The sequence below is a fragment of the Rhipicephalus sanguineus genome, chromosome 7 (assembly GCF_013339695.2).
Source record: "Rhipicephalus sanguineus isolate Rsan-2018 chromosome 7, BIME_Rsan_1.4, whole genome shotgun sequence".
Classification (NCBI taxonomy): Eukaryota; Metazoa; Arthropoda; class Arachnida; order Ixodida; family Ixodidae; genus Rhipicephalus; species Rhipicephalus sanguineus.
This window is the reverse complement of record NC_051182.1, coordinates 142366684-142383227: the sequence shown is the minus strand read 5'-3', so window position 1 is coordinate 142383227 and position 16544 is coordinate 142366684. Positions and strand designations below refer to the sequence as shown.

General features: G+C 47.8%; 1 protein-coding gene across 1 annotated transcript; it reads left to right on the top strand.

Moving 5' to 3' along the window:
* The first annotated feature begins 201 nt into the window (after positions 1–201).
* LOC119399099 (ice-structuring glycoprotein-like) lies at positions 202–2315 on the top strand. The gene is made up of 2 exons (XM_037665914.1): positions 202–210; positions 1113–2315. The coding sequence occupies exons 1-2, from the start codon at positions 202–204 to the stop codon at positions 2313–2315; spliced, it is 1212 nt and encodes a 403-aa protein (XP_037521842.1).
* The last annotated feature ends 14229 nt before the right edge of the window (positions 2316–16544 follow it).

The following is a 16544-nucleotide window of genomic DNA, read 5'->3' as shown; positions in this document are numbered from 1 at the left end:
CGGAACAAACGGAAGCGCAACGGCGGGGGGGATGGGGCGCGGCTTCGCGCGGTTTATAAAAGCGCCAAGTGGAGCGATCGGCTTTTCAGTTCCGTTTCGGATTGTCGCAGCCTGCGGTAGCAAGCAGAAGCTTAGCGTTTGGAAACTATTCGTACTCCATTTTTTCCCTAGGCTTCTTCTTGGGCCTCGCAAAACGAGACGATGATACTGGTGAGTCTGGAAGCCCCGGTCACGACTCTTGGCCGTCAAGTGCTTCTCGGAATTTTGCAGACGTGACAGTTTGATTTATGGCTTTTAGCTATCCGAGATAGAGGCTTCGACGCATAGCGATAAATGTTGCGAAACGCTTTATCTGCAGTTGCGTAGCAGCTTTTCGATTATCACTGACTGGAGGAAACTTGGGGATCTGACTAATCTTAGGAGCTGGCACGGCGGGCCTGCACCAGGAAGCGAGTGCCATTACCTGTGCGATAGAGCAATGCTTCGTAGAGCGAACAGTGCAAATACGTGCAATCAAAGAGGACATCCTAAAAGGAAGTGGTAGATCTGATCTTCATAACCGAAAGGGTTGCTGCTGGACTCTCGCGAAATAAGGAGGTCAGAGTCGTCATTTAACCTTCTGAGCATACAGTCGGGTTATAAATACCGCTACTACGTAATACATTGTTCTACCGTTTTTTTTTTTTTTTGAGGTCGACACGCCAAGGGACATGTGTGGCAAACATAGAGCCGGCGCCAAAAGTTTAGACACAACTAGGTCTCAGCGAACTTTGAATTTTCCAGCAATTTGTGACTGTATTGGGTCGAACTGCCCGGCACATGTTGTCAGGTCGTTTTAGAACAGGCCGGGAATCTGAGTTCAAGACTGGCTGCCTAAGCGGAAGAAGTATTCAGCTATCTCTTGTGTCTCGTGGCCTCCAACCTTTCTACTCTGACTGAACATAACTTGCTGCGTATAGACTGAGCTAACTAGCTGCGTATAGACCTTTTCTCAGTTAGCTCGAAACTTTGTTCTTACAGTTTAGTACTAACTAGGAACTTCAGGCACTTGATAGCCTTCAGATTACGGCATACTTGAGTACTAATGACGGTTACACGTCGTCTGTTTACAGAGGCTACACCTACTACTGGCCGCTATCGCCGGTGCACTGGCTGTCCGTGAAGACACATCCTTCGCCTTCACCGGCTACGGCAACGTCTTCGGAGGTGGTATTTCCGCACCCGGATCCTCAAGCTACGAGCCCCTGCAGACGGCTGCCGCGGAGCCTGTGCCTCAAAAGGCAGCTGTCGCGAGACCAGCTTCGTCGGTCACCGTCCTTGAGAAGCCATCCAGGCTCCGACTAGCCCGCCCACCAGCGGTCCACGTCCTGCCGACCGCGGCAGCCCCCGCCGGCCAAGTATCGGTGCAGGCACCCGGCACCTCGACCGTCACAACCTACCCAGCCGGCGCGCAGGCCGTCACCTTCCAGCGACCGCTCATCTACGCCGCCCCTCCACCGCTGCAGTACGTCGCCGCCGCTCCGCAGCAGGTATACTTCGCTCAACACGGCAGCGTAGGCGTAGCCGCACCTCCCGCGACAGCTACGAAGACCGTGGTAGCCGCTGCAGCAGCGCCGGCAGACCCAGCAACCGCTAAAGCCAAGACTGCGACTGCTACCGGTGCCACCGCTGGCGCTACGGTTACTTCTGCCGGTGCCGCGGTTGTCACCTCCGCTAAGCCAACGGCCGTCACCGTCTCCCGACCTGTTGCCGTCACCTACCCGCCGGCACAGACGTACCTCTTCCAGAGGCCCGCGTACGCCTATCCAGGAGCCGCGGCGACCGCCGGCGTTCAGGCTCCGGTCCAGGTGACCTACATGAGGCCCCTGTACCAGCAGACACCGTACGGCCTCCAACCGGCTGGCTTTGCACCCGCCGCAAGCCCCGTCTACCAGAGGCCTCTGGTGGCCTATCAACACGGCGCTGCGGCCGCCCCTCTGACCGTCGCCTATCCGGGAGCGCTGAGGACGCTGGCGGGAGCGCCGGGCGTGTTCGCTGCTCCTCACGTGGCCATGCCGTTTGCAGCCGCCGCTCCTCTGGTATCGGCTGTTCACGGAGCCGCCGCCGCCCCGGTCGCCGGCATGCCAGCTTACGGGCTGGCCAGGCAGGTGATCGCGCCATTCCCGGGAAACGTGGCCGTAGCTAGGCCTCAGCTGACGTACGCGCAGCCGGCTTACGGAGCGCCCTTGAGCTACGGGCACGGGGCGGCCCTGACCTATGCGCCGGCTGCCGTTCAGCCGACGCAAGTCCTTCGGCCAGCGAAGTCCAAGAAGTAAGTTGATAGAGGCGCGTCAAACGGGAAGGACGGATTCGCCGAGGGTGTAATGCTTTCTTCTTAGGGACCGGTGGCTTTGCGCGACGGCGCTTGGAGTGACCGTGAGGCATGCAGGAAAACAAGCCTTACTGTAAAATAGTTTGAAGCGGGAACTGAACGAGGGTTGCTGTACAGTTTGAGAGGTCAATGCAGCCGAGCACTTGAACCGGAGCGGACGTGTTTCGAACGCATCCGCATGTCACACTCCTCACACGCCAATGACGTCGAGCGAATCTGCGCGTTCGTTCATTGTTCCGGGTTTCATTCAGTCCAGAAAAACCCCTATCGCATTGTACGTTTGGACGTTGACGGGTACCGTTATGCACACTTCACTCGCATCGACCTTTCACCTGCTCACACCTGTCGAATGAAGATGATGTCGTCGTTCGGAGGCGGCTCCTATGGTCGGGATGAGGCATGTATATTTTTCCACGATCGATGCCCCGAATGTCGAGCGAAGGAACGAGCGATTAAGTTGTCTTCCACACATCGAACGGGGCTCAATATCGGATCGGTTGTCGCGTTCACCGCCAACCACCTGATGTGCGTACCTAGATCGAAGGAGCGAAATTGCGCCATAAAGTAGAGTTTTGGAGTTGATGAACCTATTTCGCTCTTCAGTCTCGTAATGTTTCGTGGTGTATTGTTCGTCTGTCTCTTTTAAAGCATAGCGTGATCCGAACATACTTCATCCATGTGCGCGCAGGGGTTCCAAAAAATGTGTCACCCTTATACCGGATCAACTTCACATTACTTTTGTGTTTTTACGGGTAGGACATACTTTCAGAGCATCGTATGCACTTCGTAGATGGTAAAAGATCGGTTATTAGTGATGAAACCGAGGAAGGCAGCGTTCCTGTTTCATATTTTGCGCCATAACTACGGTGTCGTCAGTGTTGGTCCTACAACACAGATTTTTACAATGGCAGCTTTCGCGCCGCAATATTCCGCAGAGCATCCCACGTCAAGCGTCAGCTTCCTTTCTGATGTTGCTACGCAAACCGTTATCGAAGATAAGATACAGGACTAAGCAACACCGAAAAGACGCTGTCGGAATTGATGACATCATTGCGAGGCAAGTTATGCAGCACTGAGTTGGCTTTGTCTGCCATGTCATAATGTTTATCTAGTTGGTATTCCGGTTTAGCTACGTATGGTAGTCTAGCTTAGCTTGCAGTATTTTGTGCCGGCCGTTTCCAGAGCGCTTCTGCTGCGCTACAAAGACCTTATTCATAGAAAGCTACTCAAGCCGCATTTACAGCACAGACAAGCTCTAACACCAATAACCATGCTTTCTTTTGTACATACAGAAGCACGCTTGGGCTCGTAATAATGTTTACTCGCTGCTCGCTAGGCCTTTGTTGCGTTGAACAAGCGCTCTGAAACGACAAGCATGTTGGGCTGTATATATTTCCGTTTCGTGTCCACTTTCAATCCGTAAAAAAACTGCCGATAGATGGCTTGCACTTGAGGTGACGCATTCAGCTCCTCATTACCCTGGTCCTCCAACATGGCGGCTAAGGTGACGCAATTGCAAACCATCTATACAGGCGATACAAGTCTTTTTTGATTGTGTCAGATATCGTCTTTAAAGGGCCCCTGAACCCCTCCGAGTTCAAAGATGAGAGAGTGGTCTTTTTCTCGCCTTCCCTACCCATCCTGCGTATGCTGTCTCCTCCTCGCCACTTATTTCATCGTAAGGAAACGAGGACAATGTCAGCACTAAGCGTTGAGCCTATCAGGCATTCGCGCTTTTCGGCTATACACCATTACGTCCGCTTGCACAGCCTAAAACAAACAAAACGAAGCGAAATCAGTTGATCGCGCAGAGACAGTCATGCGAGACAAGGCGGAACTGGCCTGTGACTGCATGGTAAAGCACGGTAGGAGACAATACGCAACTGATATCCCTCGTATATGGGCCAATCGAGAGCTTACTTCCTCATGACATCACGAGAACAGGCTGCTGGCGTCATCAGTTGTGCCGAAAAGACGGGAAGCACCGGGAGAGAATAACGCGCTGGTTCTTTGTGTATTCAGACGTTGCTTAGGGGCCCTTTAAACCCCATCATGGCAATCTTGTCAAAAAAAGACGGGAAAAAAGTGACTTCACCAAAGGATGCTTGCCGAAAAGCGTGCATTGTACGTCCCTTTCTTCTATTTTTGTCGTTCTACCCCTCATCACCTATGTATACTATTTTCCTCTTATGCTCTTCAACAATGCGAGATGAGGTATTCGCCGTACATGAAAGGCGCTTGTGGAATGCTCACTACTTAAACACACTGTAGTACGCGCTCGAAGGTTTCCTTTGTACAAATGCGAACTCAGTATTGTTCAACTTGTATACCATGCTTTTGTATTTATTCCTTCAGCCGGTTTTGACATTTTGTGCTGTATCTTGTGAAATGAGCTTCAATAAATGTATGAAAGTGACCAACTACGCTTCCTCTCTTTGTTTCGCACCTATGACCTAATTTTCACTTGTAGTTATAAAACGGAAAACACTGACATAAATGTAAACGATCTTCTATTGACAAATCAGCCGGTAAGTCTTATGCACACGCAAATGTAAATTATTCAAATGAGCTTGCTATTACACTTAGGCACACACACAGTAAGGCACACACAAATGTCGATAGAGAAAACTTCTTAAGTCTAACTTTGACTAGGGAATTAGTTCACGCTTACAGAAATAAATCTGCCAGCTTGCACTAGCGAATTCAAACGTATCCTTTCTTTTTTTTTTTTTTTTTGGTGGGGGGGGGGGCGGAGAAGTCACGACAGGGGTAGTCATATTTTAGCTGCAAAGTAAGCCGCTGCGGGGAGCTTAAGGCCGCAAATTGCTCAGGACAGTTTCACTTCTGAAAAATAACGGTGTATAAACGTGTTATTGTTTAATTCAAGCAAACATCAGCACGTCACCGAAGTGGAAAGTGCACATATAGTCCTCCTAGTGAAAGTTCAATATGAAAAATTGGCTAACACCATTCACAGTTAAATAATTTAAGGTAAGTAATTCAAGGCCTGTTATACGTTTATGCCCATACAAAGTAAGGCACACACAAAGGTCGATAAAAATTAACTTCTCAAGCCTAACTTTAACAAGACAATAGGTTAACGCTTACAGAAATACAATGCAACTACAATACAAATACAGTAACTACTTTGCCACAGGAAGTATATTATTCAGTAAAATTTTTCTGAGTCCAATACTGAGATTTCTAATCTCGACTGGCAAGACTTTGAAAAGACGGAAACTACACTGAAGAACCTGCTAAGGTCTATTCGTGCAATTCTCTGCGAGCTACAGACGCAGAGAATTCTACAGACGCACAGAACCAGACGTAGGAATCGTCATGCCCTTGGTATACATGGCTTATGTGTATGATGACTCATACGTCATATTAACGTTAGTGGCCACTACCATTGTTGTGTACATGCAGATGTTTCATACTCACATTCGTTACTCTGCATGCCCTGTTTAATATGCACAAACTGACGCGTCTGTTTGATGAGCAACATGTCTTACCCCCCAGTCTGTTTAAGTGGATATACCACGGCGTCATGATTTTTCGCGTCCAAGTATCTTCAGCTTCTTGGGATAATCTACCTGAAAGGCAGAACTGGGTTCATGTATCAATGTAACTTGAAAGAAAAACTATGTTTGACGTAAAACTCGCCACGGTAGTCTAATGGTTATGGTGCCTGACAGCTGACCCGAAGGTCGCGCGATCGAATCCCGGCCGCGACGGCTGCATTTTGATGGAATTCAAATGCTAGAGGCACGTGTGCTTAAACTTAGGTGCGCGTTAAGGACTCCTATGTGGTGAAACTTTGCGGAGCCCTATACTCTGGTGTCTCCCATAATCATATCGTGGTTTAGGGAGGTAAAACCCCAACAATTATTATTATCAAGTATTGTCAGCGTCTTGGGATAATCTACCTGAAAGGCACAACTAGGCCTACATATCTATTCGAATGAAAATGAATTGTCTGAAGTAAAAAAAAAATTAAAAAATGAAAGAAGGAAGAGATTTGCGGTTTAGCGCCTGATAGGAACGACAACGAGTTAAATACTAGATCCTCGCCGGCATTGAGAATTCTGCGGGCGCGTTTTTTTTTTTTTTTCGCGGCGCTGATCTTTATCCACGGTCGAAGGACTAGCGTGCCGAGAGAAGCCTTTATTTCACTTCCCTTCCGCGGCGTCGCTCGGATTATGCCTCTCTGCATTTGTTTGCATATCCGGAGCTCGTTTAGATTTAATTCCAGCTCAGTGCGAAGGCGATGGAGCGGCGCCAAGGCGCTTCTCAAAAAAAAAAAAGCGCATGAGATAAGTATTCCAGATACGAAATTCGAGCTTGAAAGCGAGTTCCGTTAAAAAATGTAACGGAGCCAAATACCGCCACACGCAAACACAATGACGCGGTGGTTTCCGTATAGCCTATTGTGTGTACACATGCCAAACGTATGCAGAATGGCCTTATTCTGAATACGTCCTATGTTATCGCGAGCCATATAGTATTCAATCTGGATCCTGCAGTTTGGCCTCGGTAGACGTCGATATCAAAACAAATGCGGAAGAGAAAGTGAATTCGGTTCTGTTTGTATATCATGTATTCTACAAATTCAAGCGGACAAATGTGCCGTTTTTTTTCTAAAAGAGCCAATTCCAACCTAAAGTGACACTGAGAAAAATGCGGTTTGCTTCCGTCACCAAGAAAACCCCTAACATGTATTGCGGCTAAAATCTACATGGCCCGCTAACGTCGGAATTCATGAGTTAAATTTGGATTTGACTCGTATGTACTGGACAATTTCATTTGGGCTTGAATTCGTTACGGAAAACACGTCTAAATGGCAGCGAATGAACCATTTGGCAATATGTTGCGACAAAATTAACACCATCCATGTGCTGTCGTCGGTTCCGTACTTTGTTGCATGGGCGTAATGGCGGTGACTAGATTTCTAGAGCAAGCGGTCCTTCCAGGCAACAGGTACAACATTCTGGACTGTCAGCGGCGTTTTCTTGTTCTCGGCATCTATTGAAGGCCTTCAAGAAATGCTCCAGCTCTTCGTCTTGTTCTTAGCTCATTTTATGTCGCGCCGTTTCAGATCACTTCTTCTTCTCCAAAGATTGGATCGGTGCCCGATACCTTCATTTCAGTTGTCTTCCATTTCAAATATACGGTCTTGGAGAGAATGAACATGATTCCGCAGCGCAAAACTCGAAAAAAAAAAAAACAACAACTAAGAGGGAGAATGAAGTACGAAAGTCGGCCTCTTACTCTTTATATTCGAGTTTTGCCCCGCAACATCATATCCTTCAGTAAATGCCAACTCGCCAACGAAAATGGAACGAACGAAGGAAGAAAACAAGAGAGAAGGCAGGTAGGTTAGTTAACGAGACACATGCCCGGTTGGCTACCCTACTATGGGGGAATGGGAAAGGGGAGTTGAGAGTTGAGAGATGAGGGAAAGGAAAGAAGTAAATGATCATTAAGTTCACTTACGCGTATGCGGAGGTGGCACTATACAATAGTCAAAGGTGTTCACATAGGCTCTTAGTCCTCAAAAACACACACACACACACACACACACACACACACACACACACACACACACACACACACACACACACACACACACACACACACACACACACACACACACACACACACACACACACACACACACACACACACACACACACACACACACACACACACACACACACACACACACACACACACACACACACACACACGCCAGGCCTGCGCGGAAAGCGCAGCACAGTCACAGCGAAAGCTGGAAGAGCGGCATTTCTAGAGCCCGTTGTAAACTCTCTTGTGGCTGCTAATACAAGTACACTAGCAACGTACCCACTACGCCACAAATCGTAATTTTTGTGAAGTTGGGAAGCACCCACTACGCCATTATTCGTCATTCTGCGGGGAAGCGAGGCACCATCTGTGAGGCAATATGGGCACTTTGTTGATGCGACGGCTGATGACGACGAATAATTATGACTGAGCCCTTTGTAATGGGTTGGAAGCTTTAAACGACCCACTAGTTGCGTAATTCGCGTTGTGTGAGACCCGGTCGTTATTTCACTCTCCCACCATGCTATATAACATACGTTAACGTGAGAAAGAGAGAGAGAGAGGGGGAAAGAACTTTATTGAGATACTGAGGAAATGGACAATGGGGGCCTTATGGGCCTCTTTGGCAACCAATAGAAGTGCACTTGCGAGGAACCCACTACGCTATAAATCATCATAATTTTTGTGAAGTAGGGAAGCAGCCACTATGCCATTTTTCGTCATTCTGCGGAGAACCATGATACCCGCTAAACACCTATAAGGCATTATGTGCACTTTGTTGATGCTGTGGATGATGACGATTAAGAATTATGACAGAGCCCTTTGTAATGGGTTGGAAGCATTTAACAACCCACTCGTTGCGCAAGTCGCATTGTGTGACGCCTGGTTACAGAATTTGCGTTGTGTGACACCTGGCTGTCATTTTACTCTTCTACCGCGCTTTATTACATATGTTAATGTCGTTGCTTCCCGACATGAAGCCTGTATAGGGCCTTCTGGCAAAGTAGTAAGACGGCCCTTGTGATCTCATAACAGCTTCCGCTGTAAAATGTTATTGCTTAAGGCGGCACAATGGCGCCAACAGTTGAACACAGCCGTGCTTTGTCCCGCACGGTTCGCAGTACGCGGTCTCTCCCGTGTTCTGCACAGTGAGTCAAGTGTGAACTGTCGATGCAACACACTCCTGGGTGTCCTCTCGGCATGACTGAGAAGGGCAGAGCAGGAGGCTGGGAGCACATAGCCAGATCGGTAAAAGACCAGAAGGAAGGCATGCCTCCTACTCGCCTGGTCGAATCGCGTAGAGCCAGTTTCTCCCTTGGCAGTGACCCACTCTTCTCTTCGCCAGTGACCCACTGACGAAGCCGGTAGGAGGGGCTTCGGGGGTTTCAACCCTCCCTCCTCCCCCCGTCCAAAATTTTCTGTTTTGCATTTGTATATATACACGCACGAACATACATAAAGTATGGTTGAACACCCCCCTTACCCAGCGCCACAGAAGAAAATGTCAGTGTCTGGCTACCGTACTGCAGTTAACACCTTACAAAGTAAATTACAAAAACAAAAGCCGCGTGCACATCACATTCTTCTTTCTGTTTTTGCTCTTCACTCTCCCTTCCCCTCAAGGCTCTACACGGTCTCGCATTCGCCAACCGCTCGCGCCATGTCTCTGCGGCGGCGATTACTCGCCGGCGTGTCCCACTTCACGGCTGCTAGCGGTTGTTTCCGGCAGTTGGTTGAACTAGAGGACTAGGTTGAACCCCATAGTTCCGAACGCTCAATGTTGAGCGGTAGCACGAATAACGGTCTCAAACAGTTCCCGGGAGCGAAGCTTGAGGCTAAATAGTGTTAATATAAGCGCCAATTTTGAAAAGAGACACTTATAGACTATGTTACACAAGGCATATGGGCGCCGCCATCATGGGCTGTTAAAGGCCAACTCCGGCGATTTTTTGGCCATGTCAAAGTAATGGTGCTTCGATGTTCCTGAGACGCTCCTCTTACGGGCCCGATAGCAGAAATACTCGGCAAATTGGAGAATAATTTTAAACAAGCAAAAAAGCGCAACACCGAAACCGAAACCCAACCGAGTGTGCTGTCTACGTATGACGTAGATGTTGTTACGAACGAACCGGAAGTCGTGCAAGGCATGCCGGTCACGCTGGCGCCGAGTATGAAAACTGTGACAGCCGGGACGACCAGCGAAGCGCCGGCCAAACCAACGCTGTCGGTCGCCTTGTGCACAGCAGACGCTCGCTGTAGCGGCCGAAGCGCCGAAGTTAGCGGTGCCCTCGGCTGCGTCACTTCCGCCGCCTTCCCAATACTGACGTCACAGACGCAATGTTGCCAATAATTGTGGGAAGCCAGGAGGGCGTTTGCAGACAATCTTTAAAATTCATTTGCAAACAATCTGCGCATGTCTCAAGCCTGTAATTTGGCATAAAATACAGAAACGTGCAAATGAGCGTACCCAGCGAAATTCATTGAGATCCATCGACCTCGAAAAATCGCCGGAGTTGGCCTTTAAACGAATGTTTTCTTATTTTTGTATCCCTTGACGCGAACTGATAAAGTCAGGAAACGCCGAATGCACCTACCCAGCAGTTTGCATGTGTATACGCCCACCGTAACACTGTTCGCTTAGTTGTTCAAGATAAAACACGGCAAGGTTAACAACCCAGCATGGCGGCACCGAAACCCGTCCGTGAAATAGTCTATAGGCATTTGTAACCATTTAAGCACGAACGCCAAAAATGGGCATTTATAGGCACTATAAAAACACTATAAAAGCCCTTCTTAACTTCTAATTCATGCTCATATATCAAAGTGGCATGATAGGAGCGCAAGGAACAAAATAGGCATTCGCCTAAGATCCGGTCCCTACTTATTACAAAAGTTGCATTTCTCATTTCTTTCTTATTTTATTTAAACAATTTTCTGTCCACATTTCACTAGGACCTTTTTCCTCTCCCTTCCTCTCCCTTGTAAAATAGCAAGTCTGCGAATACACTCTGGTTAACCAATCTGACTTTCCATAAAGACCTTACCTTTTCTCTCACTCTCTTTCTCAACCTGTCTGAGGCACGTTACCTCTGCTTACAAAACTTTTATTGCACATTGTGCTTTTCTCAGTCGGCTCCCCTCTACACATTTGATCGTCCTTTACACTGAACACAGTGGCGATGCACAACCCACAAATTAATAATATCTGCGGTTTTACGCGCCAAAACCACGATATGTTTATAAGGCACGCCTTAGGGGAGAGCTCCACGAACTTCGACCATCTGATACTATTTAACGAGCACTGACATCGTGCAGTACACGGCTCTCTAGCGTTTCGTCTCCATCGAAATGCGCCCGCGGCGGCCGAGATCGAACCCGCGACATTCGGGTCAGCAGCCGAGCACCGTAGCTACTGTCCCACCTCGGCGGATCAACTTAGAAACTATTCACTCGCGAGAGAAACCCTCACGAAACCAAAGCACGCATTTCGACTCTTAACGGTCTTCAGGAAGCGAGAAGTGTATTTCGGGCAAATTGAAAGGGGCGAGGATGAGCGGTCGCACCCCAAGCGTAAACGGACGGGACGTGAATGCTCAGTGCTCCATACGCGAACGCGGGAGTGTGCTTAAGTAATTTTATTTAGTGCGTATCTGGAAACATCGCAGAGATATCTTTGTTCGTCTTTCTATGTGACGCGTAATGCTAGCGAAATTCCGATGGGCGATGGAACTTTTCCTAAAAAGAATGTTACACTTGTCCCTTATCCGTCTTTTTCTTTTTAATCTATTGTATTGATAGCCCAAAGTTAACCCAAGGAATACACCAGGCCACACCAATGCCGACGTGCGAGTGGCGCTGCCAGATATCCAAGTCAAGGATTGCGATATGGCCTCCATCTTTAAGTGCGGAGCCCTTCAGGGGCCCGGGCTGTCGTATGCTGTCATCGCTTGGCGTAACGCAGGCAAAACCACGTATTAAAATAGAAAACAAGTGGAAGCAAGTGAGCAATAGAAAGAGAGAGAAAGAAAGACGAAAATAAAACTGGAAAAGAGAAAAAAGAAAAAGAGAGGAGGAAAGAAAGAGAAAACCGAACAGAAACAAGCAAGGCCGTCCAGTTCCGCACTTCCTTCAGTTTGGCACCACTAGTGTTAAGCTGCCTTCATTTTTTTTTGTGTATGCTGAAAATAAAAACTCACAGGGTCCCTTATACATTCACCTAAGACGACTCCAAGGCGAAAGCCATCTTGTTTTTCTTCTATGTCGATGCATTGATCTTGCCTCGCCACCCTACGAAAGCTTTCTGCACCTAACGTGAATTTGCACTGCCTCCATGATCGAAGGCACCTCGTCTGATTTTGCGCTGCCTCCGTGATCGGCCCACCTTTGACCAAGTAAGGATGTCATGCGATGACGTCACAATGAAATCAGTCTCAAACTGTGGCGATTTGTCACGTTGTCATGACGTCATACGGTGATGTCATCACGTGATCATTTTTAGCATCACTCATGTTGACGCCGCCGACGGGGGACGCCGGTCAAATTTCGCGATTGACGAGGCATCCAACGCTTTCGCCTTAAAAAATTGTCAGCATAACTTCAAGCGAGGTCTGAACCCATGCATACGCTTCATGAACCATCGATATCGAATACTCGGTTATTTTTCCTGATAGCGCGCTTATTTCCGTGCTTATAAGAGGTTGCGGTGTCTCAACGTTTTATGTTGTCCATTTTGGCAATCTTCGCCACGAAGTAGCTGAATATAGAAACATTCTGTTGGCAAGAGAGCGCGTATGGTATGGTGCCGTCCAACCGTTTCGATTTCTTAATAGCAATAAAAAAGACAAGAATAGCGCTGCGCACGTGGGAAAGTCCGACGTCGACAAGCGCGATGATTAGATTCATTCAGACTTCTTCCAGGTTTCTATCGCAATTTTACTTTTAAACACATTTCGACAACCAATAAAACAAGCAGCTAGCTGAAACGAGCTCCAGACCATCGCATTCCTTGGCTCTCACTCTCGTATGGCCCAGGTAAACACACGTGTGTGTTAATTCGACGCGGCGTTTGCTGCTGATTCGATAAAAATCATTGCTGCGATACGTCCTGTTCAAAGCCTCGGTAGTAAATAAGAGGTGGCCTGCGGATGTTAGGGACTTTATCGCGCACCGTTCAACTTCGTAAAGTGACTCGTATAGGAATACTAACACGAAAATTTTCAGTTTTTTTTTTTTTGCGTCAAATGAAAGGCCGAGCCCTCAAGAGCCCAGAAAGATGTAGTGGTAAGCGTAAGTGGATCCTGAAAAAAGTAATTACAGTATGTTTTCAAAAGCGTGTTTCGGTTCCTACTGCACCCTGACGTCACAACACGGTACGAGCTTCTCGTCACGTGCTCGCGCAAGGTATCATGACATTTCCACGGCCGGTCCACTTCGTTGATACGTTGGGGGCGCACAAGCGGCCATTTTAGAAGTTTCGGCACCTGACGTCACCACAAGCAGTCATACTGGCGCTTGAAGTCACCGGGATTGACACCGTAGCCTGACGTCACGATAGTGTCGATGTCAGTAGGTGCGCGAAGCGAAAATCGACTTTGATGTCAAAATTAAATATCGTATCAGCATTCACTGAGCATCACAATTGTTCAGAGCCGTATCTGTATACAGGAGATCTGTATGGAGGAGTAATGTCAGCTTCGAGAATTGATGTCAGTACCCCTTTAAGACTCTGAGACACTAGAGCGTAAGACGCCATATGAGAATCACACAACACCGAAATACGCGGGTTTCTCGCACAATATACCGGACACGCGCCAGATCACAGAATCGGCGATCATGTGATATCGCGATGAGTGACCCAGGGACCGCCACGGTGGTCTAGAGGTTACGGTGCTAGACTGCTGACCCGAAGGTCGCGGTATCGAATCCCGGCTGCGGCGGCCGCATTTCGATGGAGGCCAAATGCTAGATATAGGTGCGCGTTAAACAACACCAGGTGATCGAGATTTCCCGAGCCCTCCACTACGGCGTCCCTCATAATCATATCGTGGTTTTGGGACGTAAAACTCCAACAATTATATAGTGGCTCAGGCTTTGGATAGCACAGCGCGTGCTCCTATCCCAAGACGTGTATTCTTGAGCAGTCAAGCACTTGCGTCATTGGGGTGCCGTACGGGCTTATAAGTGTTTACAGTATATCAGATGCTTTCCGATGCAGCCCCACTGGTGAGAGTTCGTGACTTCTTTGCTGAGTGCCAGTACGAATCGACCTTGCCAAGAGAGACGCTGGATCCGCCTCGCGCTCGCTGTTTCCTGTATACTTAAGCATTTGTCTAGCGTCGGTAGGTTCGCGAAAGTTTTGTTTTGATGTAGTCGTTATGTCTTAAGAACTGCGTAAATCTTGTATCGTATGATATTGTAAACTATCACGTGCGCACGCAACTATTGGACGGCATCGCACAAGCCATTGGCTTTCCAAGAGAACATGCATTATTAAAGACGATATTCTTTGCAGGCATCTTGTTTTTCCCTTTCTTCCGGTTGGCGAGAAACACCAAACGCTCCGAACAGGATGGAAACGTTGAGTAAACAGCTTGTGGTATCGAAACGATCAAATCACTGTGCTTAAATACAGTCAGAGTCAGAAGTTTAGAGGCCACGGGACACAAGAAAAAGCTGGACAGTCCCGCTGCGTGGGCAGCCAGCCTTCAATTTAGATTTCTGGCCTGTTCCACAACGCGCTAACAACATCTACTGTGAAGTTCGACCGAATAGTCACAAACTGCTGGGAAATTTAAAGCTTTCTCTGACCTGGTGGTCTTTAAACTTTGCAAATCCCTCTTCGTACAGGTCGCAAAGTACTGGAACCACCTTCTTGCCAATGCTGTGCACAACTCTAACCATACATTGTAAAAGACATTCATCGAAACCATTCATCATCATCATCTTTCTCATCCTGTTTATGTCCACTGTAGGGCGAAGTCCTCTTCTAATGATCTCCAGCTTACCCTATCCTGTGCAAGCCAATTCCATTGTATCCCTGCGAACTTCTTGATTTCGATTCTCCATCTAACCCTCTGCCTTCCTCGACTTCATTTCCTTGGTAACCATTCTGTTGCTCTTACTGTCCACCGATTGTCTGTCCCACGCATTACGTGGCCAGCCCAGGTTGATTCATTTCGCTTGGTATAAACTAGTATATCTGCTACCCCTGTTCGTTCCCCAACCCATTCTGCCATCCTCCGATCTCTTAATTTTATTTCTATCATTTTTCTTTCCATTGCACGCTGCGTGGTCCTCAACTTTTACAATCGAAGCTGTTTAAGGCAGCTGCCTATCCTGGTGCGGCTCATCAGGTATGTGCCACAGAAATTGGATAAATCCCACTCCTCAAAACTGGTCCACGAAAAATGAAGACAACAGTTAACCCAACAAACGGATATGTGCCACAGAAATGTGTGCGGCCTATCAGAAAACTATCATCATCATAAAGGGGTATGGGCCACAGAAATTGGGTAAATCCCACTACTCACCACTGGTTCACCAAAAAGGAAGAAGGCAACAGTTAGCCCTACACTAGGGAACGGGAAAGGCAACGCCGGCTGCGAGAATATCCCGAAGCGATGGAAGGCCTACGCTATGCAACGACGACCTGCCCGTAGATCTGTGAGAGATGCGAACGCTTGGCTTCAGCGCGAGTTTCTGTCTCCGGTGTTTGGACATCCGTGTCGTGTCTGTGACTGCCTGTGGTTTAACTCGAACCTCTCCTTGCTGAGACTCGACGTAGAAAGAACATAGCATTACCTAGCTAAAGTCTAGCAACGACCTAGAAGCAATCTATAAACAGCCCTAATCACATAGCTAAGGCCTAGAAACAACCTAGAAGCAACCATATTAGTCTTCAGAATCGTCTAGTTTCGCTGTTTCAAGGTTTTCGCGGCTTAGCGCAAGCTTCGCCAATTTGTTTCTCTACAGTTCTTTTGCCACCCTCCATTCTTCAGCCCCATATGTTTAGAACTGGCAGTATGCAGTGATTGTGTACTCTTCGCATTAATGATAGTGGCAGGTTTCCTGACATTATTTGGGAGGTTCTGCCGAATGCGCTCCAGCGCATTCTTATCCTTTGGTGAATTTCCTTTTCGTAATCAGGCTCTGCTTTCAGTACTTTACCTAGGTATTAGTGATGCAGAACTACCGATGGTACTATCGATACTATCGATAGCTGAGTCACTATCGAACTATCGATGGTGAAAAATAGCGCTATCGATAGTAAAAAATTCGATGGTACTATCGATAGTATAAAATCAACAGCGCGGACTCACAGCAGAATAAACTTGGTTCAACGCGCGCGTACATATTGGAGCCGGAGGAGCAGGCTGAAGGGCAAGAAAGTTGACATGATTGTGTTCTTCACCACAGTGTTTTGCTGACACATGATCATAAAGTCAAACTGTTCAGCTGTAGCGGAAAGGAAGCCTTTACATGCGGTGGGACTGCACGGCTTCAAATTGATATTGCATTTTATGATTTCAAAAAAAAAAATATCATGAAGTTAATTGTAATGTGTAACTGGTTGATTTTAGATACGAATTTA